Genomic DNA, 24048 nt, shown 5'->3' on the forward strand with positions numbered 1-24048 from the left:
TTCCTATACACCAGGCCCCACATCAACCAACCAAATAAACAAACAAAGAACTCCAGACTCACCTTCCGCTTCAGAGGGTACCATCTCAATTGTTTATTCTGTTTGTTATCCCAGTCCCATGTTTCCAAATCAAGTTCCACTTCCCCTAGGAAACTATTGCGCTTAAATGTATCCCGATGCCAAACGGACAGGTTCAGCTTCTGTGCCTTTAAGATTTGTTTTTCAATTTTATACTGAAGTTCAAAGAAGAAAATTAAATGATGAATAACATTACTTGATGCCAAGGTTATGACACACAGATGAAGAGTAAATTCATCTGTATATATCAAATTTTCTTATCTGTTAGGTTTCAAGTCCCAAAAATATTGCAAAGTCATCTTATTCTAAGTGTCTTGTTTCAAAGAGGTAAAAATCCATCTTTCATAAAAGCTCATTTGCTTCCCCACTCTCGAAAAGCAAGCCAAGACTCAAATATCAAAGCTGGTAATAGTTCTCTAACAATAAAAGCCAATTTTTCAATTTTTGCTGAATATTTTTAGACTAGATGTAATACAAAATTCAGTCTAAAATACAAATCAAGTTTAACCCAATTCTCTGTTTGCTACTGAAGAACAAGGTATTTTTTAAAACAGTCTTTTTAGAGCAGTTTTTGGTTTACAGCAAAACTGAGAACAGAGTTCCCATATGCCATGTATGCCGCCACATACACACACCTCCCCCACTATCAACGTCCCACACAGATGAGGTATTTAAAATAAATAAATAAACTTGTCTTTTCCTGCATCATATGGCCAAGTAGAAAAGATCTGGCATCCTAACAGTTTTTCATCTCAAATGTAGTCAATCTTTAATTATATATAATCATGGAAAGGACAATAGTACTTCTAATCTAAAAATAATTTCCATTTGGCTTCATGATGTACTACTTGAATGTCCATTGTGGTTGTAGCAGGTCTTTCTTTCTCTGAGCTTAACATTTAAATTATCTGGCGTTTCCTGAGTATAGGGTTGATGTAGCTGACCCAGAAATAGCTAAGGTACTAGGGTATATCATAGTCAAATTGTAATTAAAAACTTGCTACAAAAATTCCACAGGTGGTTTTCAGACCATGGATGACTGAGTTGATTTAACTGCTTATTTTTCCAGAGGATGATCAAATACTTGGACAGAGTTTTCAGAAAGAGGGGATGAATAACACCTATTTTTAGTTTTAAATGATCTGTTAGTCATGACTAAGGCAGCATGATGTAGTTTTGGGGGAGAAAAAGAATATGAGCCAAGTATACTTTCTATTCATCTGTCCATTTATCTTTCCAGTAAACATTTTTTGAATACCTATCCCAGATTAAGGATCAAGATTTATTAAATGCTTAATGTGTGCTGATCTTTCACACAAATTAACTAATTTACTGTTCTCAACTGCTAAGGTACGTAGCTAAGTACTATTATTATCTTCCTTTTGCAAATATGAAAACTAGCATTATCCCCACTTGGCAGATCTGAGGTGCCCAAAGACACACAGTTTACAAAAAAAAACACTGAGTTGGTCCCTACCCTCATGGAACTTACAATTTAGTGGCAAGGAATTAAACCACTAGTTAAACTGCTGTTAACATATCCTGCTATAAAGCAAGATTATCGAGGCAGCAGACAGCAGGAGAACTTAGGGGTTAAGTACAGCCCCTCATAAGAGGAGGCATTTAAGACAGTGGAGGAGGTAGTTAAGGAAATAATGTGTGGAAGAATATTCCAGCCTGAAAGAACAGAAATTCACAGAATTGTGAGAAAATGTACTTCCTTAAAACAACAGAAAAGAATTCAGGGTGACTGGAATAAAGACTATGAGAGAGGAAAGTTGAGGCTGGAGTTCAGGTTGTGAAGGGACTGGTGTGCATGTTAAGAAAGATTGCTTTGACCCTAAGGGTTACAGAAAGCAGAAAAATAGCATAATCAGAATTGTGCTTTTAGAAGATCATTCTGGTTGCAATGCTCAACTTTATCAGCTGTGGTGGGTTTTTTTTTGTTTTGTTGTTGTTTTTTTTGAGACAGAGTTTCACTCTAGTTTTAACTCTAGTCACCCATGCTGGAATGCAGTGGCATGATCTCAGCTCACTGCAACCTCCGCCTCCCTGGTTCAAGCCATTCTACCTCAGCTTCCCGAGTAGCTGGGATAACAGGTGCCTGCCACCATGCCGGCTCATTTTTGTATTTTTAGTAGAGACAGGGTTTCACCATTTTGGCCAGACTGATCTTGAACTCCCGACCTCAAGGGATCCACCCGCTTCAGCCTCCCAAAGTTGCTGGGATTACAGGCATGAACCAACACACCCAGCCAAGCTGTGTGATTTTAAGTAAGTTACTTCATTTCTCCAAGTTTCATTTGCCTCATCTGTGAGATGCAGATACCAATACCAGCCTGCCAGTGTATGTATGGGGAGTGAATTAAATAATGTATACAACATTCATGGTGTTTTGTCTCAAACAAAACAGTCTCAGAACATTTGTATTCCTTTCTTTCTCTTCTCTTGGTGACTGACTTTATCCCGTAGAGCTGCTACCCAAGAAGACATGGTAAACAGGTCACCATCTGGAACTTTCCTATAGAGAGAGTTCATAGATACCCGCAGTATTTCGTTATACACAGGATTCAAGGTTTTCTTCACTACGAGTGTTTTCTTCTTGCCCATTTTGCCTTTGTCTGGTAACAAATAGGCCTTTACATATCTAAAAAGGAGAATTGAACAGACAAGAAAGTCAAGGAAAATAAAAGAGATGTTTCCACATCTAGTTTTTTAAATACATTGAAAACTGACCGCAGAAATAATTATTTCATGACACTAAGAAAAGCAGTGAATAACAAATTTTCCCACCAATACCTTTATGCTTAAATGTGTAACAGGTTTTAATGGAATTGATCATTTAATATTGTTTTGAAGATTTTTAACAGACATTTCCTGAATTCCTTTTTTCCTTTGGCCTTAACTAATATGCAGGGGTGGAAAGGAGCAGAAAACACACTTCTAGGCCAGGCACAGTGGCTCACACCTGTAATCCCAGCACTTTGGGAGGCCGAGGTGAGCGGATCACCTGAGGTCGGGAGTTCAAGACCAGCCTGACCAACATGGAGAAGCCCCATGAGCCACACTGGTCTCATAAAAACAACCAAAAAACAAAAACCACCACCACACACACACACACACACACACACACACACACACAGCTACAAAATTAGGTGGGTGTGGTGGTGCATGCCTGTAATCCCAGGTACTCAGGAGGCTGAGGCAGGAGAATCGCTTGAACCCGGGAGGCGAAGGTTGTGGTGAGCTGAGATCGTGCCATCCTGGGCAACAAGAGTGAAACTCCATCTCAAAAAAAAAAAAAAAAAAGAAGAAGAAGAAAACACACTTCCAACATAGAGCTTAAATCTGTTAGTTTGGTTCCCTCTGAGAAAACACTTTGGTGCTGTATTTTTAAGTTTTTGTTACTGTCTTTTGAAATAAATTCATCTTAGTAAATACCTAGTCAAGTTATCTTCAATGTTAAAAAAAATAAAGGATGTTGAGCTTAGTTATTTTTATAATAAGAATAAGAAAAAAGAATTGGGCTTGTCTCAGCAAAATAAGAATCAGACTGCTGCATAGGGATAAGTGGGGAATACCATTCAGCGTTTGCAAAAAAAAAAAAAAAAAAAACACTGAAGTGCAATCAAACCTGTGATTAAAAAAAATAATTTTAGCAATTTCCCCTAAAGTTCTGTAAGATATAATTTAAATATGAAAATACTCTCATTCTACAGTCTTAACTATTTTTATACCACTGAGCATTATGAAGTGTGTCCCATGTGTCCCTAATTTTGTAAAACGTTTGAGAGTGTGACGGAAAGAGACAGGTTCAGGTCCTCATTCTTCATTTTGCTTCTATCTGAATTCACATATATGGGTTACTTGTCTTCTCTGGTGCTTGCGTTCTTATCTGTAAAATGAAGGAACTGACCAAGATGACCCCAAAGGTCCTTTCCAAGTTGAAACATTTTGTGCTTCTCTATGATTTTTATAATTTAATGCTTGACATATGTTTTATAGAATAAAAGAGCATTTTCCCCCAACTTTTCAAACATTCCTTTTAACACACACCCTCCCTCCTCTTTGATTACTTTATTTCCTTCCAATTCCTATAAAGATTGACAGTTTGAGAACTAAGAGAAGGTAGGTGACTCTAAAATGTACTTACGGGTCTGAACGCTGTTTTTTTACATCTGCTGCTGCTAAGTCCTTACACTGGGCCACAAAAACATGCAACTCCTTCAGTGACTCCACATATTCAATTGCAAACTGAATATTTCCTTTTACTTCCAAATTGCCAAAGTCTCCACTATAAACACTCATCACACTGCCACTCACCTGAAAGCATCAGAAATACATAGTGTTTGTCTCTATCTTGTTCTTAAACCTAGCACAAGGATCATGGATATAATTCTTACTGGCATTATTTCTTTAGCTTGCTTATAAAAGCAGTTAATTCAATATAGCATAAAGACATATCTATAAAGACAACCTGACATGATATACATGACTAGAGTTTTTTGTTTCATTTTGTTTTTGAGATGGAGTCTTGCTCTGTTGCCCCGGCTGGAGTGCAGTGGCTTCATCTTGGCTCACTGCAACCTCTGCCTCCCAGGTTCAGGCGATTCTCCTGATTCAGCCTCCCAAGCAGCTGGGCACCATGCCTGGCTAATTTTTGTATTTTTTTTTAGTAGAGACAGGGTTTCACCATGTTGGCCAGGCTGGTCTCAAACTCCTGACCTCAGGTAATTCGCCCGCCTCGGCCTCCCAAAGTGCTGGGATTACAGACGTGAGCCACTGCGCTCAGCTGTATCTCCAATTTTCTAGATGACTGAATAAATCAATTTTAGGTTGTAAATTTATGAGGGTAGTTGTAAAAAAAAAAAAAAAAGGTAACCTTCAAAATGACCTTTTTGAAAGGTATTACTAAATTTTATATATTTTTAGTAGAAATGGGGTTTCACCAGGTTAGCCAGTCCGGTCTCGAACTCCTGACCTTAAGTAATCTGCCCACCTCGGCCTCCCAAAGTGTTGGAATTACAGGCGTGAGCCACCACGCCCAGCTGACTAATGTTTTTAAAAAATTTTCCCCATAAGACATAGATGAAAAGTGAAACGCAAAGTTATTTAGATGCTGGCTCATTTCAAAGCAGGGTGATTTTATGCTAGGTGGCATTCAAAGGCATCCATTTACAGGCATGCTTAATATTTAAAATCCAAAAGAAAGAAGATGTGAGAAAACCCAGACACTCTAATCACAGTGACACACTGCTGTATCAAATTTCCAAGGCACTAACAAGGAATTTTACCATGTTACCCATCCACTGAATCTAAGAAAATGCTTACTGAGCCATGCGCTTTTAGAGGTCAGAAAGGGTAGAAAATGGATGATTGATGAAGGGAGTTTAAAACCTTCCCAAAGGCAGATGTTAGATTTTTATCAGCAGAAACTCAATTTAAATAGGTTTTTAAAAAAGGTTTCAGTAACACAAGGCTAGCAAGAATTTAAGCACAACTTTATCATTTGTTTAGCATACTTGGTAAAATATATGTATGTGTATGCATATGTGATACTCAGATAAGTGTATGTGGATATATTTACATATATTTTTACATACATACTACATGCACACACAACTTCACCTTATGCAAGAAGTTCTATGTAAAGTCAAATTAGTCAGATTCCCTTAAATCAAATCTGAGTAACTACACTTAAGGATCTTTCCTTTTAAAATGCTGTCAGATGCCTTCTAAAAGGCAAAGAATTACCTCTCATATTCTTTCATGTCAACCAGCATATTGATTCATCAGGATTACTAAAAGAGAGGTATAATTCTATGAAGCATATCTGATACAAGCAGATTTTATCACAGTTACCCCATTTGTTGCATAGAAAAATTTAGTGGTTCATCTTCTTGGCAATTTAAGTTTATTTGTGAAGTATTTATACCACCAACAACAAAAAAACCCCCAAACATTTATTTATGATGAATATGCACCACTTTAGTCTAAAAAAAAAAAAAATAGATGTAGTTAGCCAGAAGCTAAGTATGGATTAGAGAAACTGCTTGTGCCCTGAGAAATACAGGAGGAGGCTGTTTTACAATGAGCATGAGCATGTCAGAGCAAAGTTCAGAGATGCGGAGAGATATTAACATGGAGCCTTTGTTTACATACAGAAGACAAGGACGTCATGCCAGAGGAGCTGCTAAGATTGGTTAAAGAGCTCGGGCTCTTCTTGTGTCTGCTGAGCTGGTAACTGCTTTCTGATGCTGTATCTGTTTCTCTGTCATCACTCTACAAAACAGCATATAATATGCACAATATTTAAATTCAGAATGAGCCAAGATCAGAATCTCTGTTTAGGCAAAGATGATATTTTGGTATCCCACTGACATTTCTGCAAGGTCAAAAGATGCTAATGCTAATTGCCAGGGTATGGGATTCAGGATGGAGTGGGTGGTCTGCCTGACCTCACCTAAGGAGGAAGGCAGTGCTTAGCTACCAAAACAACAAAGTGATTTTTTTCACCTACAAAATAGTCTCTCCCAAAGTGCTACAGAAGACAGCACTATTGTGCGCTTTCTTGCCACTCTTTTAATATTATATATTTATTTGCCTGGAGAACTCTATTGGTATATACGAGAAATTAACTTTACCCAGATAATAAAAAGATTTACTGTTAAAACCAAAACATCATGTTTAATTCCTCTTATTATTAGCATAGCCCGTAACTTCTCTAAAAATCAAATCTTTTACTTGAGACACTATTAAACTAGGAAAAAAGAAATGCTAGTCTGATCTGTTTCAACTCAAGGCCATATATATATTTTTTAATTTTAAAAATTTTTAAACTTCCCCTTACATATTCCTATTCCCCTTACATATTGTGCTTGTCTTTTTGCTGCTAGAGGGAAGTATATTAAATTATACATTCTACCCACATTAGATTTTAACACATTAAAAAAAAGGAAGATACAGGTACTTATTTTAAATATGTCCCAGGAAGTATTTACCTGGGAAAAGAAAGAAAAGTTACAGTAACAAATTTTGTTATATTTGAATCTAAGGTTTATTAAATAGTAGCTTTAAAAATTTATGATTCAGAGTGAGCTCCTTTTAGGGTTAGAGAGCTTATGGAACAGTTCAGTGGCACCAGGGGTTAAGGGACACCTTTATGGAGTGGTTAGTTCATGCCAGCATATTCCAGGACCATGCAATTATGCATCAATATAATGGATGCCAATTCTAATGCAGATTAATAAAGGAGTTAAAGAAAAACAAAATTAATGCTTTACATGGATAAGAATCCTTTCTCAAGGATTAAAACAATTCATATGTTTTAAATGTCTCTGTTGTCACACTCTCTCCCTACATGCTGAGAGTCATTTCCCTCTATTTTAGCGCCTACTACATTCTACCTAGTATATCAGATCATTAGTGAATTATTGGAAGGACAGGACTCTGCTTTGTTGATCTGGAAAGGTGTTTTACACATAACTGGCACTCAAAAAATGTGACTGATGATAAGTCTCAAAGGGAACAGACGAGCAAGGCCTGACTGCATTTCTACTTTCCTTAATACCCAGTTCAACTTATACCCCACGTAAAATGACACAGCTTAATTCTGGCATCTCTGATACACAAACCCAAATGATTTGAACTCTCTTCTGTGTGGAGCTATAAGATAGCAGGTTAAAATTGAAGGGAGGACGAAAGTTACCCAGGAACTTACATAATTTGCCTCATACACACACACTTTTTTTTTTTTAACTAGAGTCTCACTCTATCGCCTAGGCTGGAGTGCAGTGGCGCGATCTCGGCTCACTACAACCTCTGCCTCCCGGGTTCAAGCAATGCCCCTGCCTTACTCTCTCGAGTAGCTGGGATTATAGACATGAGCCGTGACACTCAGCTAATATTTTGTATTTTTAGTATAGACAGGGTTTTGCTATGTTGACCAGGCTGGTCTCAAACTCCTGGGCCTCAAGTGATCTGCCCGGCTCAGTCTCCCAAAGTGCCAGGATTACAGGCATGAGCCACCATGCCCGGCCTCATATTATTATATGGTTGAACTGTATGGCATGCCTACTGCTGGCTTCTAGCTAATGAATTACTTTCAAAGAATGAGTGATTCTTTCCAAAAGAAACTGTAACATGTGCTCTTAACCACAGGCAAGAGCTGAATATTTGCAGATACAGTTCATCGAAGGCCCAAGAATGGACAAAAGGATGCCCAGGCCAGTGACAGAATATAATTTATGTGTTGCCCAGAGCTTTCCTCAACATTCCATCTACTAAGAGAATGCTTGATAAGGAAGCCTTTCATTTCACCGTTAGAAATCAGACCAAAACTACGAACAGTAGCAGCTAACATTTACCAGGTACTTGTTATATACCAGGCACTGTGCTATGTGTTTTCCCTGCATTATCCTACTGATACCCCACAACCTCATGTGGTAGGTGCAAGAAAACCAGACTCAGGGAAGGTACTGAATGTGTCCATGATCACACAGAAAATTAGTATCATAACTAGGACTAGGGATATCTGGCTCCAAAGCTCAGGCTCCTAACTACCTGACTGCAAGAACTTGGAATCTTAATTAAGTCAAAGGACCTGAGTTAAAGTCCTAGATCTACTCTTCAGTAGCAATTGGATTTGGGGAAAGTTATTTAACCTCTCTGGGGCTCTTTCTTCATTTGTAAAATGAAGAAAATAGTCCTTACCACATATAGTTAGTAAGAGTTAGATGAATAGGTACCTGGCACATACTAGGTACTCAATGAATAGTAAATTATAGTCATGCGCTTTCTTAAGACCATATAGTATATAGTATAGTCGTTAACAGCACGCAAGTTGGATCTGTGCTCCAGGCCTGGTTGAACCCCCTTCTAGCTGAGTGAGGTTAATCTCCCTTAGTCTCAGTTTCCTCACCTGTAATGTGTGGGGATAATGATGGTGTCTACCTCTTAGGGTTGTTGAAGGATTAAATGATATATGTAAAGTGCCTGGCACCCAATAAATACTCCTTAAAGCTTGCTGTGTCATTGTTACTTTATTAACAAACACTTTCAAGCCAGTCATACTGCCTAAATTAAGTTTTCACAAATTAAGTCTACTCCAAACTACGGAGGAATAATCAGTTCATATACCTTCCTGTATTTCTTATTTTGTACTTGCTTTGAAACAAAATCACATTCCCAAATCTATGCAATTTGACTTCACTAACCAAAAGGAGTTACTGTTTGAGTCAAACGAGATGAGCCTTTCCCTGTTCCAGGATCAACAACACTACTTCTATTGACTTGAAAGGCAAGGGTCAGTCCTTCTGACCTCTTTGGTCTCTGCCACAGTGGAATACAAACACACCAACGTTGGCATAGCAATTCCAACCCTCTGTCTCTATTTTTCTGAAGGTACAAAAGACAAACTTGCCTCATCTTGGAGAAATGCTGGAACAGACTTGCTCATCCTTTTGAGTTTGTCAGGGTGAGAAAATGGATTATCAGGTGGTGTAGGCACTGTGGAAACTAAACAGCAGCATTTCCATTTCAAAATTATTCTTACACTTGTCAGAAAACATTACACATTAATTGAAAACATACTTTTATTTAAGCTATGAACAAACATGTTTTTGTAAAATAGTTAAAGGCACAGTAGTTTGCATGCACAGGATCATGAGATAAGCAACATGCAGTTTTTATAAATTATACATAGAGAAAACTAGCAAGGAGTTGAACCAAATACAAAACAAAGTTAATTTTAAAAACACTAGTTTTTATTGAACTGGAGCTGAACTTGAATTAAAATATACTGTCAGTGTGAATTGGTTTAACTTACTTTTTCACATCAGAGTTTCAGACCATAAGGTCTGTATTTTATTGGTTCATCTCCTTGAGAGATATTACTAACACACTGCAGGCTGAAAAACTATTTCATCTGGACATCTTCAATCAAGATTTTTGTACACAACTCAATAATAAAAGTGTTCTGGTTGTTGAGTGTCTTAGAGTAGGTGTGTTTAGTGAGCATGAGGATTACTTTTCTGATAGTGTTTTTCACTCAGAATTATAAAATAAACATTATTTTTTGAAAATATAACTTATTTAGATACCTCGTTGATTGAGAATTTTCAATATCCCAAGGCCAAGTTAGAATGGTTAAAGTTAGGGTACTCTAAGAATTTAATAAGAAAATGTAGCATATGTCTTCTTTCTGATATAGAAAGTATATGTGTCGAAGGTACAAGAAAGGATAAATTATAATCCTGATTTGCATATACCTAGTTAGAAAACTATTTTCTTCTTTGTCTAAGAATCACAACATCTAAGCTTTTCTTATGATGAATCATAGCTCTTATAATGATTAAGTTAATATTTTCCAAGGCACTTAGTGCCTAGCACAGAGTAAGCTCTATATAAGTATTTTCTAATCAAATAAATATCATATGATAAAGAATCTTAAATTATATTTTGAATAAAACAGATACATTGACTTTATCATTAAAAGAGATATTAAGAAAATAGATAAAAATCAAATTATATTTCTATACATAACACAAAAGACTCAAATTCATCCTTAAACATCAGTTAAATTCATCTTTAAAGAAATCTAATGAAGGAAAAACTAAAAATTTAGCCACACGTACTAAAGATATCCTTGCTCACACAACAATTTTCACCTATCCTTAGGCTCCCACAGATAAATGCACATCAAAATGTATTATGGTGTCTCACTAAAATGACACCTACTTTAATCACTTCCCATTAAACAATAGTGTGTGTGTGTTAGGGAGAGTTATACTGGTAGCAGTGTAAGATTAGGTCCCACAATACGGTCCAATGAGAATGCAAAAAATTTTTTGTTATACATTGCACCCTACTATTTTCAAAGTATATTGCTGGATGATGCTATGAAGGTCAAATTCAATTATATCTACTACTCAAATGTAATCAGTTTTAGATTCATGGGCTTTCGTCATTTGTGTTTGGATCATGTATTTGATTTTTGTGGTAAGAATATACTCTTTACCAGTGAAAAGGCACTAACAGTCATTTTGGAAGATATCACCATAAAGGGACAAATTAATTTACCCAGAGTTCAGCACAGGATTAGTCTATTTGCCTTGACCAATAAACTAAACCAATTAGGAGATCATGAATAAAGATACAGATACTTAGGCATATATTTCTATGTATGTTTTGCTTTTACTCCTCAGACTAAATTTTGAACAAAACATAGCAAGATAAAATAAGATGCTCAAACTTAAGTATGTCCTAGTTCAAAAGTAACTGGAAAAGCCCCTTTACCTAACACCCCTTAAGGGCAGAAGGCTTGTTTCCTCTGCAGCGGTCAGACAGAGAGCACATACTCACAAGAGCTGAAGCCTGGACTGTCTTCTTTCCTAGGCAGTTCTTAAGAATTTGTCAAGTCATGTGCCAAAGCTCAGCACCTTCACTGCTGGCAGGAGGATCTCATGAGCAAAGTTTCAGGTTTCCCACGACATGTCACTGACTTTTAGCCATCAGCACATTGGTTTTCTATCTAATGGCTCCTCCATTTAGCTGCTTTCCTCATTAAGCCCTATTAGCATATCCAAAGACTGTTGGGAAATTATTATTTAAAGTATTGTGGCCCTGAAGGTAGACATGTGTATCATTATCTTCATACCCCCAGTGCCTAGGGTTTATGAAACAGAGTGAAACTGAGAAGCTAACAAGTCATACACACACACACACACACACACACACACACAGACACACACACACACATACACACACTGCTGCATGCTTTACTAGGCCGTGTGAGCACTTTTTAAATGTGTTATTTGTCCTTAAGATAGTAGTCACAGTCACAGCTAAGTAGAGTAATCTTAAGATTGAACATAAAAGAGCAAACAAACATTATATTTGCTTGATGATAGACATTAATTAGTAGACAGGCATTAGTCACCACAGGTATACATTTACTTCTTAGATTCACGTATTCACTTGGTTTATACTTAGAACATTTACCATTCAAGTCAGTTTTGCACCTCAGAGTTTAAACCCTGGGCATAATAAGATCGGCTTTTATGGATATGGAGAGAAGCACATACTCTAACGTTCTTTCATAGGTCCAAATAAGTTATAAATTACTTCCATCTACAGTTTTGTATAGAGGCCACAAGAGATCCAACACTCAAAATCATACTGCAACATAAAAACCAAATGAAATCAGAAGGTGCCAACTTGCTTTTAAGCAGAGATTCAAACAGCATAGAGACTGACAAAAGCACAATAATATCAGCAATAACATATATGCATATATATTTATATACAACTCTCCCTCAGTGGAACCACAAATCATTCTTTCCACACAGACAATAGTAAAATGTTTTTAATAAAACCCTTATCATAATGAAATAGTTTTGTAAGCTGCAGGAGTTTAGTGCCAATAATAAATGCTGTGTTATTAATGGGGTTAGTTATTTCACTATATTTAATACTATGTAAAGTGGAATGTTTAGTCATTTGTGAGAAAGATCCTGCTACTCACTTCTTGGTATGCATTCATTTGTATCTGGCTCCTGATCTGCTTTCTCATCTACTCAGGAGGGCAACATTGAGAATAAATACCATTTTAACAGAAGGATTAAAGAGACATGAAAGTAAAGCTCAAATGTCAGTTTCACAACTGAGACAGCAGAATACATCTGACAGGTTTTCATCTTGATTTCATTCATTCCTCAGTGTGACTCTTCTTCATTAGCCTCTTTAAGGTCTCCGTTCAACTAAAAATCTGGGATCCAACACAGGAGATATGGAGCATCCTTCCTGTAATTCACTAGACCACAGCATGGAAAATGGGAAGGAGCACTGAACTAGGAGTAATGAAGCTGAGATTCTATTTCCTGCCCTCCCAATGACTGACTAGCTATAGGATCTTAGAAAAGTCACTTAATTTCTCTGAGTTTTTCTTATCAGCAAAATGAAGATAAAAATCCCTGCCCCATCAACTCCAGTGAGGTTGTTGTAAATATAAAATGAGAAAGACAAAACTATTACATAAAAGTAAAGAATGACCTTTAAGGAGCTCTGTTGCTGCATTTATATGGGAAAGTTCAGTGAGTACACATTTTTATGATTATAGTGAAGGCAATTTAACAACAAATAAATAAAATCCAGCATGCAAATACAAATTATACATTTGCATAAATTCTTCACTATAAAAATCAGACTCATTTCTGTCTCTCCCTCAAGCAAGACACCATTATACCATTCATCTTATAACAAAGCCAAGTAATAACTGATCTATTGACAAGTTTCAAGATCTTTTGGCTCCATTATATTCAGAATCAACTTCACCCTCTGTCTATATTTAGTTATTTATATAAGCAGAGGCAAGATTTCCCACCCTTGTTCCAGGACTCTTTCCTTTGAACTTAAGATTTTACCAGTTGTGCCCTGAGAGATCTAAATGCTGGGACTTGAGAATCAAACAGAAGAATAACTTAACCCAGGAATTCACTCCACTCTTCCTGCCTTTACAATAAGTTCTGCAAGTCAGAGTAGCAAAAATCAGCTCATATCCAAAGCAATACAATTTTCTATTTATAGAAATCCTTGCTTCACAAGGGTCTCTGATGAGATCCTCATGACAGTATCAGCAGCAGAAGCCTTAAGAATACAAACTATATTAAATGTACCAAATCAGAACTGTTTTATAGTAACTTAGGTACTATTTACCACATAGTGGCAAATGACGTTCTTCTATTTACCCAACAGCTGCGTCCCAGAGACTGCCCAAAGCACCCCAGAAGTTAATACACAGACAGACATGCAAATACATAAAGATATTTACCATCTTCAGCACTACGCACTAATTCTTCTGGCTGATTATCTACTTTTGCTTGATCTGTTCAGAAGAAATTAACAAATGGTTAACATGGCTGACCCTTGGAGAGAAAAGAACAATGAGATTGTCCCTGGAAGCCCCCGGAGGTGGAAGCAATTAGTCAAGATGCAATGAGGGGTGCAACCAAGATGTCTTCCCCAAAATACTTTCTCTTTAGATTAGCTACTTGAGCCAGTGCCATAGCAGGAGCTCCCATTTCAGCCCGGATGCAGCTCACATCACTGCTGCACACAGACTCCCAAGGGTTAGAGGGTTAGTTCAGAGCAAGCAATCGGCCAGCAGGAGAAGAAAGCACGGGGCTGCAACAGCCTCTCTATTCTTCTGTAAAGGGTATGATGCTAGCCATGACTAACACCTTCCCAAACCCATGGTCATTAACAAATATTTGTGTGTGTGCATCATCATTCGCGTATGCCTCTGGGAGGCTTGCCTGGGAAGTCAACTGAAGAGATGTAACTGGGGACCAGCTGCTAAGTGGAATCTTGGCAGGCTAGTGTGAGAGTGGGTATCGGTATTTGGAAGGAAGCGTGCAGGAATACCCGTCAGCTGATGGTGATTTTTTTTTTTTTAACCCTATACGTTCCTGAGTACTTTAAAGCTGCACCATGGAAATAGCCCCATGTTTCACAGGCAAGAGGTGTGCTAAATTGGACAATTGTTCTGAGTTTTGTTTTGTTTTGTTTTTTTGTTTTTTTCTTTTTCTCAGGGCCCATCACCAACATAAGGAAGAACAATCACGGCTGTCCAACAAAGGGTTCGACTCGCCTTCTCTGGAAGCATTCAGGCAGATATGGGGGTTGGCCGCCTGTTGAGGAGGCTTTAGAGGGAATTCCTGCACTGGGGGGAGGTTAAAATGGGTGATTTTTAAGATCCCTTCTAACCCTGAGATTCCAAGATCCTTGGGATAGTTAGGACTACATTCCAAATTGGGAATACTCTCCTCAAATCCCTGGGAATCTGTGAATTTTAGGAAATGTTTGGTGGAGTGGCTTTTTCTTTTCTTTTTTTCCTTCTTAAATTCTGACTTTTTATTCTTAATTACAAATGCACAAAAAATATTCTAAACATAACAATGGCCAATTATCAATCATATGAGTTTGGCAGTGGTTAACTTTTCACTTGATAATTTTTCTTATGACCATCTGCAATCCTAGAGGTGGATTTTAGCTTGAAAATAGCAAGAACAAAACCCCAAGAAGTCATGGTTTTAGTCCATTTGTCTAACACACAACTCTCTTGATATATTATGCTTTCTGTTAGTATTCAAGAAATCCTTCACCATTAAAGCAGCTGCCAGTGGGGAATAGTGTACCTAAAGTCTTTCATGTTAAGTAGTTTTGGGCTTATAGTTCCAGTATCTAAAAGAAATGTGAACAGAATAGAAGGGATAAAAGAGAAAGGAAAGTCCTTGAAGCCAGGGACTAATTCAACTCCGTATCATGCAAAATTCACTGGACATCCAACGCCGTCATATATAATGTGGTCCCTTCATAAATGTTCTTGATAACAGCCTGTTAATTTTGAGTCCCAGATCTTCTGTGTATACTAAACAAGGCATTTCACATTTCTGAGCTTCATTTTCCTCATCCTTAAATTTGGATAACAATAATCACCTCTCATAGGGTTGCTTGTGCTGGTTGAATGAGATAATACATGTAAAATTATTAGGTACATTTTGGCAAATGATATTCAATAAATGTTAGTTATAACTATTTTCACTAATCCTACTAGCTACCACAATCCTTTCAAACTTAGTGTACTTGAGAAACACTTAAACTGGGATTCTCCAATTAAAGGAAACCTAGTGTTTCAGTAACCAAATGTAATATATTATTTTATAAGCAAAGTTCCAGCCACTTTAGGTTGAGCCTCTTCAGCGCACTTTGGAAACGTTCTTTTCATCTGTTAACGGCCCCCACTGGGGTTGTAGTGCACAACAGCATGCAGTGAGGCTACAGGAGAGCACATAGGCATTTTTAAGCTTAGATGGGGCATGAACAGTGAGGCAAACTTTATTCTCACTTGATGAATCTGATGAAATGTCTTCTAGACTTTTGGAAGGCATTTTCCTAGCGGCACTCCTTTCCAAAGTTTTCAAAACAGGACTGGGTTCTTCTTCTGAACCTGTTATAAAACAAAATCGATGAACACTGCACAATACCAAAAAAAAAAACCCCTCTAACATATGGACATAGAAATGGTAGGTTGAAAAGAGACATTATGCTATGAGTTTCTCTACTTTAAGAAGCACTTATTTCACAGAAAAAAATAAAATTTCTCCACTAATATGCTCTTAAAAATAATTTACTGGTCAAGAAATATTTGCAAATGTAAACCATACAGAAACAAGATTACTACATTAATAGAAATGTCATCTCTCAGTTGTTTACTCTTATTTTAGACATATGATTTGTCCTATGCCAGACACTGACTCTTCCCATTTAACATTCTAGCTTGTGAAGACAGCCATGAAATACTTCTAGGAGCATTAATAAAATTAATTCAAAACCGTGGAAGGCAGGATTCAGATGTTTAACATCTGTGTATAATTGGGTACACATATGAGTGCATTCTCCAGATCGAAAGGTTGTAGACTTTCTGGGTTTCATGATCTAGTATAATTTCCAATGAAATGTTGGGAAATCACACGGGAGGGAGGCCTCTATCATTTACTAATGCCATTATTTTATAAAAAGAATGGCTCCATCATGAATAAGCCTAAGTACTGACATTTATTACTGTTGTATTCTCAGTGCCTAGAACAGTGGCTGGAAATAAACACTTCAAAATATTTGCTGAATCAATGAGTGATTCGATTAAGGAATCCATCAATTTAAGAACCACTTCTCTAGACAATAATTTCCTGAAATACATTCCAGTTCTGCCTGGTACATTCCATGGCAAATGGATTCTAGACGAATTAGATTTGGATGTTCTCTGTTCAAATTTGAAACGTTCCTTACTGCAGACCTTCTCTGTGCATAATGGCCCATCATTTCCAAAAGTATTTGACTACTGAACCTTTCATTTTTCCCAAAGGAGCATATTAAGGTATTGCTTAGTTAAGAGCTCAGTCACAAGTCAAATGTGTTAGCTTGCTCCCCAAAATTACAGTACCCTTATAGTAGGTTTCTCTTCATTTTTCACACCACCCCTACTGCAATTTGTTTTAAAATAGTAACTTAGGTTACAGTATATAAACCTAAATTAAAATCATGACTATATCATTTTATACTTCTTAATTGGCTTGTAATTCTAAAATGTCTCCTCTGGACTCTGTTTAGGTAATTTTTTTTTTTCTTTTCTTTTTTGAGATGAAGTCTCACTCTGTAGCCCAGGCTGGAGTGCAGTGGCGTGATCTTGGCTCACTGCAAGCTCCGCCTCCCGGGTTCACGCTATTCTCCTGCCTCAGTCTCCCAAGTAGCTGGGACTACAGCTGCTGCCACCACGCCTGGCTAATTTTTTGTATTTTTTAGTAGAGATGGAGTTTCACTGTGTTAGCCAGGATGGTCTCGATCTCCTGACCTCATGATCTGCCCACCTCAGCCTCCCAAAGTGCTGGGATTACAGGTGTGAGCCACCGCGCCCGGCCTAGGTGACTATTTAACATTGCTTTTTTAGATAGGCTTTGTACTATTCAGTCAGTTAGGCTGGGATACACATTAGATGATAGTCTCTAACATAATTGCAAATTTGCAGGCGCTCCTCCTCCTGTGGCTCAGTTTACGCTAGCAACTCATGGGCAGTTTAATAAGAGCCTACTTCAACAAGTTTAATATGCTGGCTTTATTCTTGCATATGTCTGGTTTTAGAGACTGATATTTCAATTTCTTTTCTTTTATTAACAACAAAATTTGTTAGAGGGGCTTCAACTTGACTGAATAGGATTAAAGGTGGATTCTTTGGTCGGTATTCAAGAAGAAACCCTATAGCTACTTATAAAATAATCCACACCTCCAAGTAAGCGACTCAGTAAAGCTTATCTATTTTCACTGGAACTAAAGGGAGCTAAACAAATGACAAATTCTACTAAACTACAAGGAAGGCAATCAACACCAGTTGTGCAACTTTGGTTAAAATGTCCCAGCCAGAAAACATTCTCTATCATTTCATCATTTTAATCAGGTAGCTTCTTATTCCTATTTGCTCTGGGGTTTCTCTGCTAAAATGTCCACATGTTGATTAAAGAGGAAACTGAGACAAGCCCTGTGTTTTACAGCCTGGCCACCAAAACCAGTGCCCCCGCATCCATGTAGATGAATGTGGAGATTGATTCAGATCATCAACTTAGGCTGGAGCAAAAGAAATGTACCTGGCCAGGCAATGCCCTTAGGTGGCATCAGGTGAGTCATCTGGCCAAAGTCATACTCTAGAAAGGGAAGATTGTACAGATAATTGAAAATGAGAGGGAGAAAGTGGCAACAAAAACACCACAGCACAAGGTATCTGAGGGAAGAAAAGTTCCAGCCTTGTATTTTGTCCCTGGTATTTAGCCACCACTGTGGTAAGATATTGCTCCTAAATGGGAAATTTGTGCCCATCTGTGGCACTTTCTTGCCACAAATCTTACTAGACTTCTATAAAGAGTGCCAATTAAGGAAGAAATTCTAAATATTTCCAGGAGGAAAACTAGCTTAAATGTAGTAAAGATACTTTCTAAACTGAAAAGGTTATTTAAAAAGTATTTTTGGAAACCTAAAAATTCTATAGGTAGATTAATGACAAGTCAACTCAGACTCTGAAACAGCCGTATAGGAAAGTTGTTTTATGTAATGCATTTGATTAAAAAATATAAATAATTTTTTTAATTAAGAAAGGCTCAGGAACACAGAAGTGGTAAGAAGAATATAGCACCATTTAAGAATATCAAATTAATCCCAATTAAAAAAAATCATCCTTTACATCAGCATTCCATAAAGCAGACTCATTGTGAGTTAAAAATTTTTAAATGCTCACTGGAAGGATTTCTCCAGCTCTCTGCATTAGAACTGGGGTTTCCATCTGAAAACTCGGACTCAGAGAAACCTTCTTTTTCTTCCTCTTTCTCTTGTTTCTTATATGGCGATGCTAGAATCAATTCAACTTTACTTGTTTTTGTAGAGTTTTCTTTGTTCATCAGGAGAGGAATGGGTTGCCTATTTCTGGACACACTAATTGTTTCAGAAGCCCCTCCAAAGCCAGGTTCCTGAAAAGTCCCTTGTTGCCCTGCAACCCCACTTTCACTGTCCCTGTCCTCTGGGGGGTTTACAGTTTTAATTGTCTCTATTTCATGAGCCACATAAAGTTGTGGGGTTCTAGGGATCTCAACTCCACTTTTGGAACCACAAAAATCTACCAATAAATCAGTCACATGTGCGTCTCCTCCCAACATTTTATCACATTGGTTGACTTCAGATTCCAAACTACTACTTTTAGCCTTCATTTCAGAGGTCTGTGAGACTGCCCTGTAAAAATGGGGCACTGCCCCTAAGAACCTGGTCTGCTCTGACTGTGAGGACTCCTTCTTGTGCATTTCTTCTCTCACTGACACCTGGGGCTGATAAGGAGGAGCTTCAGTTATTTCTTTAAGAAGTTTCTCAAAACCAGCATCAAAAGCACTCTCAGTTATTAATGGAGCCTCAGCTTTTTCTACTGTTTCTTTTAATTCCTCAGGATGGAATTCAGAAGTGGCTTGCCTGGGCTCCTTTGTACTACCTATTAACTTTGATGCAGAAAGATTCCCTGTATCGCTTTCATATTTTAAGGGGAAGGTTTCAGTTGCTTCCTTCAGTAGTTTTTCTAAGCCAGCAATGAATTCGAGGGACTCTGATTTGGGTTGAATAATTGTTTCCCTCACAATTTCTTCCACTTCCTGAGGTAGGCCTTTGCCATATTGAGCAACAGTGGAACCAAATGAGCTAAGTGTCTGGTCTGATAGAAACATTTGAGCAGCTAAATAAGATTCAAGTTCATCAGTTTTATCAGGAACTACATTGGAGGAATAAAAATCCTTCCTGTCTGGAACTATGGTGTCCATCATAGTCCATGGTGATATCACTCCTGGGGGATTTAGGGGGCTACCTATTGCCTGTACTGCTTCAGGAAATTCTGGGTTCACTTCTCCAGGACGTACTTCCCTTCCAGCTGGATAACTTAACCATACTTCTCTATGCAGCTTCTGTAATGCAGCATTTACATCATTCAATACAGGTCTGGGTGGAAGAATGACTTTCTCTACAGTCTCTGAAATTTCCGTTTGAGAAGGGTGTGTCCTAGCCTGGGGAACAAGATGAGCATCTTGGGAAAAAAGCATATCTTGGGAAGGGTTGGCCACATCCCCAAAAGAACCCTTTCTGGAAAGTTGGGAAGTTGGATCCAATGGATAAGAATCTTCTGCAGCCATCTGAATCAAATTCTCTGTGTTTAGCTGGCACTCACCACTTTCAGCTTTCTTGGGGAGAGCTGTATTTCCAAAAGTTTCATCTCTCGCTGGAAAAGGAGCTAGTATTTCTCTCTTATCAGCTGAAGTATTGCGACTCTGTTCTATCCCTTTTCCAAAAAATCTTCCCTCTTCCGGCTTAGAGTTGGTTCCAGTGATAACGGGCGCCAACTTGGTTTGCAAGGGAGAGGGTGAAGTTCCAGTTGCTTCCTTCAGGAGTTTGTCTAGACTAGCAGTCAAAGAGTTCCGTTTAACCTTTGGAGGAACTACTGTTTTGTCAACATGCTCATTAATGATCTTCTCAGGTCCTTTGACTTCTTCCTCAGTATCAGCAAAATCTGTTTTTTGACGCCATGTCCTATTTTCAGAAACACTTGGTTCAAGCACTTGTTTTCCATGAACTTTTCCACCAGAGGGTTGAACTGCTGGTGTTGAGGCTTCTGAAAGCAGTTTCTGCAAGCTATCATTAAAAGTGTCTTTGTAGTCTTTAGACAAAACATTGGTTTTTACTATGGATTCTTGAATCTCTTGGTCTGAGTAATCCTTTTCTTCCTTAAACACTGGAGTAACAATCCCTTCCATATTCTTTTCCACGTTTTCCTTTGATGACTCATTTCCTCGCAACTGATGAGTATACTTTCTAAGCGGACTCAAAGGAAATGTGGTTTCATCTGGTAGCACCTGGAGTATGCCCTTTGAATTTAATTTCTCCATTTCCTCTCTTGCCATAACTTTTTTTGGGCTTAGAAGCACCTCTGCTTCATGGGTATTTTTACCTAATAATTTAATGTCACTTAATTCCTTGTGCTTCTGCCTATTAAAAGGCGCAGAATTTTTTTGGCTTGCTGTGGTAATATTCTTGTCATTATTCTTACTGTTTAAATTAGCTTCTAAGTCCCAAAACTTTCTCAAATTCTCAAACTGAGAGGGATTATAGACCTGTTCCGCATTGGGTTCATCCATTCTTTCTTTTAGGGACATAACTTTAAAGTTGGCATGTGATTCACGAACTAGAGGTCTGTCTTTCTCCAAAGGAACATGTCGTTCACTCCCGACATTTGAGGGACATTGCAGTGCTGGCAAAGTAATGTTTCTTCTAGAAGGCAAACTGTCAGCCATTGGTGATCTTTTTATAGGCTCATTTTTCTTATTCTGAAACAGAGACACTTTATCTGATTCCTCAGCTGAAAGATAGTTTCTGGATGGACCTGATATTTGTGGCTTGGTCTCTTTAGATTTATTTGAGGAATAAGAATTGGAGAGCTGGGATGCTTGATCATCCTCATCTAGGACCACTCGTTTGGGAATGACCTGATTATATTCACTCTGGTCTGTAGATAAACTGTTCATGGATGATACACCCTGTGACTTCTGCACAGGCTGATATGCTTTAGCAGAAGGTTGTTCCTCGCTACATGAAGATGTGGGTTCTTTATGAGTTATCTTAGCAGCAGCTTTCTCTCCTTCCCAAAAGGATATTCTGTCACTCACTCTTTTGTATTTCTCTCTCTGCACTTGGTTCTTGGGAACCTCACCAGCTTCTTGCTGGAAATGGACCTCAGGCTTCTTCCAAGGAGAGCTGTTGTTGGCAACCCCAGGTGTTGACTTAATATTCTCTGGCTCTAAGGAAGCTTTCAGGATATAGGTATTTCCTCCTTTGCTCTTTCTCTCTGCTTTCATGTTATCTTTCAAACCTGGTTCTTTGACAATTGTTGAAGAGTCAAAATTCACTTCTGAGTGTCCTCTATTTTCTTCACGAGTGTGAAACTTGGGTTCTTCTTCACCCAAGTTGCCAATATTATTAGTGTTGCATGGAACTTGGTTTTCTGCATCAGATTCCTTGGGAATACTGTAGGAATAGTTCCTTTTTGGAGGAGATACCCCGTTCCCTTTTCCTATGCTTTTTGAATCTTGGCTATAGTCCATATTTTTGCTCCTTTGACTTGGGGTGCCATAGCTTTCAAATGGCAATATACATGGGCCTTCCTTTGGGGTGCCTCGTTGGGACAAATTCATGAATTTGGATTTGATATTCACATTAGCATCTTGGCAACTTTCAGAAACCAGCATATCTCCCTCTACTTGGAATGTTGAATCAGATCTCACAGGCTTTGATTCAATTTTGCTGGATGATAGGGTCTTCGAGCCATTTTCTTGTAAAGTAGTGTCACCTGTCACCAAGTCAATAGCAACCTGTGATTTTGAGTCTGTTTTGTCTTTGGACTCTACTCCTCGGGGATGTTGGAGGAATGACTTATTGTCATCTGAATAAGAACTTCGGTTAAACCAGTCTAGAACTTTAAATATGGAATCATCAGTTGACTTCTTTATCTCAGTGGCATACGGACTAGAACGTGAAGATGTCTTAGCTTTTAGAGCCGAGAGAGGAGGGGGCTTACCTTGCTGATGGTCTCTAGAACTGCCACCTGGCACCTGAGACGGCTCAGGCTCAACACAATGAGACAGTTCATCTGCAACATAGAAATACTTTTCTAAATAAGAAAAGAGCATGCTTAAAGAACTGTTAATCATTCACATCATCTTCTTTATAAAAGCACTTTGTATTTGCACTTTCTATACCACTAGCTGTTTATAACAGCATTTTTCAGGGGTTAAAATGTAAGTTGTCCTAATTAAGGTATTCTACCAAAGGCGCCCTACGATAGTAAAGGAAAGGAATTGCAGAAACCAGGAAGTACAGGGTACAGACCTAACTGAAAAATTTCTTTGAAGTTCCTGGTTTATTTTAAAAATACATGTTAATTTTGCATTCTGTTTCATGTTACATTTTATTTTATTATTATTTGTTGAAATGGAGTCTCACTCTGCTGCCTAGGCTAGAGTGCAGTGGCAGGATCTCGGCTCACTGCAACCTCCTCCTCCCAGGTTCAAGCGATTCTTCTGCCTCAGCCTCCCAAATAACTGGGATTACCGACACGCACCACCAGTCCCAGCTAATTTCTGTATTTTTAGGAGAGACGGGGTTTCACCATATTGGCCAGGTTGGTCTCGAACTCCTGACCTCGTGATCCGCCCACCTCAGCTTCCCAAAGTGCTGGGATTACAGTCGTGAGCCACCACACCCAGCTCCATGTTACATTTTAAATGTTAATTTTCTCTTACTCTTAAATCTTTGTATAAAACTAACACTCCAGAAAGATACGCCATGCCAATTTTATGACTTCACCCATCCCCTGGCACATATCATAAACTCTGGAGGAGGCCTAAATCCAGGTTTGAGAAGCACAGACTTAAGTGATTTCAGGAGTTAGAAAAAGAACTTTTAAATAAGACTAAACAAGGAATTTTATCCACAATATTTAAATGGGACAATGAGAATATTTCCATTCCTGGGCCTTATTCCTTATGTATTGAATGAGAAGAATTTCTGGAGATTGGGCACAGTAATCTTTACTAACAGCTATTCTAGTGACTGTTTTGCATACTGGAGTTTAAGAACTGTGTTTTCAAACCAACAAAGATCAAAAAGACAAAGAAGGGCATTACATAATGGTAAAGGAATCAACGCAACAAGGAGTGCTAACTATCCTAAATATGCATGCACCCGATACAGGAGCACTCAGATTCATAAAGCAAGTTCTTAGAGACCTACAAAGAGACTTAGACTCCCACACAATAATAGTAGGAGACTTTAACACCCAACTGTGAT

The 24048-nt window shown here is 38.1% G+C and overlaps 1 protein-coding gene across 11 annotated transcripts in view; it reads right to left on the reverse strand.

Annotated features, from left to right (window-relative positions):
- The window catches only part of SYTL2 (synaptotagmin like 2), a 120240-nt gene that overhangs the window by 10804 nt on the left and 85388 nt on the right, over positions 1 to 24048 (reverse strand). For 2 of the 11 annotated variants that reach the window (XM_023209260.2, XM_023209259.2), the window contains exons 8-15: positions 22778 to 22849; positions 15983 to 16084; positions 13907 to 13960; positions 9500 to 9594; positions 6241 to 6360; positions 4232 to 4401; positions 2623 to 2725; positions 63 to 233 (exon numbers count right to left, since the gene is read on the reverse strand). In XM_023209260.2, coding sequence (XP_023065028.2) covers positions 63 to 233; positions 2623 to 2725; positions 4232 to 4401; positions 6241 to 6360; positions 9500 to 9594; positions 13907 to 13960; positions 15983 to 16084; positions 22778 to 22849 — 887 coding nt within the window. Of the gene's footprint in view, positions 1 to 62; positions 234 to 2622; positions 2726 to 4231; positions 4402 to 6240; positions 6361 to 9499; positions 9595 to 13906; positions 13961 to 15982; positions 16085 to 18916; positions 22850 to 24048 lie in introns of those variants that run through there. The other 9 variants (XM_023209256.2, XM_023209255.2, XM_023209262.2 and 6 more) reach the window with 7 other exon arrangements.

Source organism: Piliocolobus tephrosceles, chromosome 13 (genome assembly GCF_002776525.5).
Source record: "Piliocolobus tephrosceles isolate RC106 chromosome 13, ASM277652v3, whole genome shotgun sequence".
NCBI lineage: Eukaryota > Metazoa > Chordata > Mammalia > Primates > Cercopithecidae > Piliocolobus > Piliocolobus tephrosceles.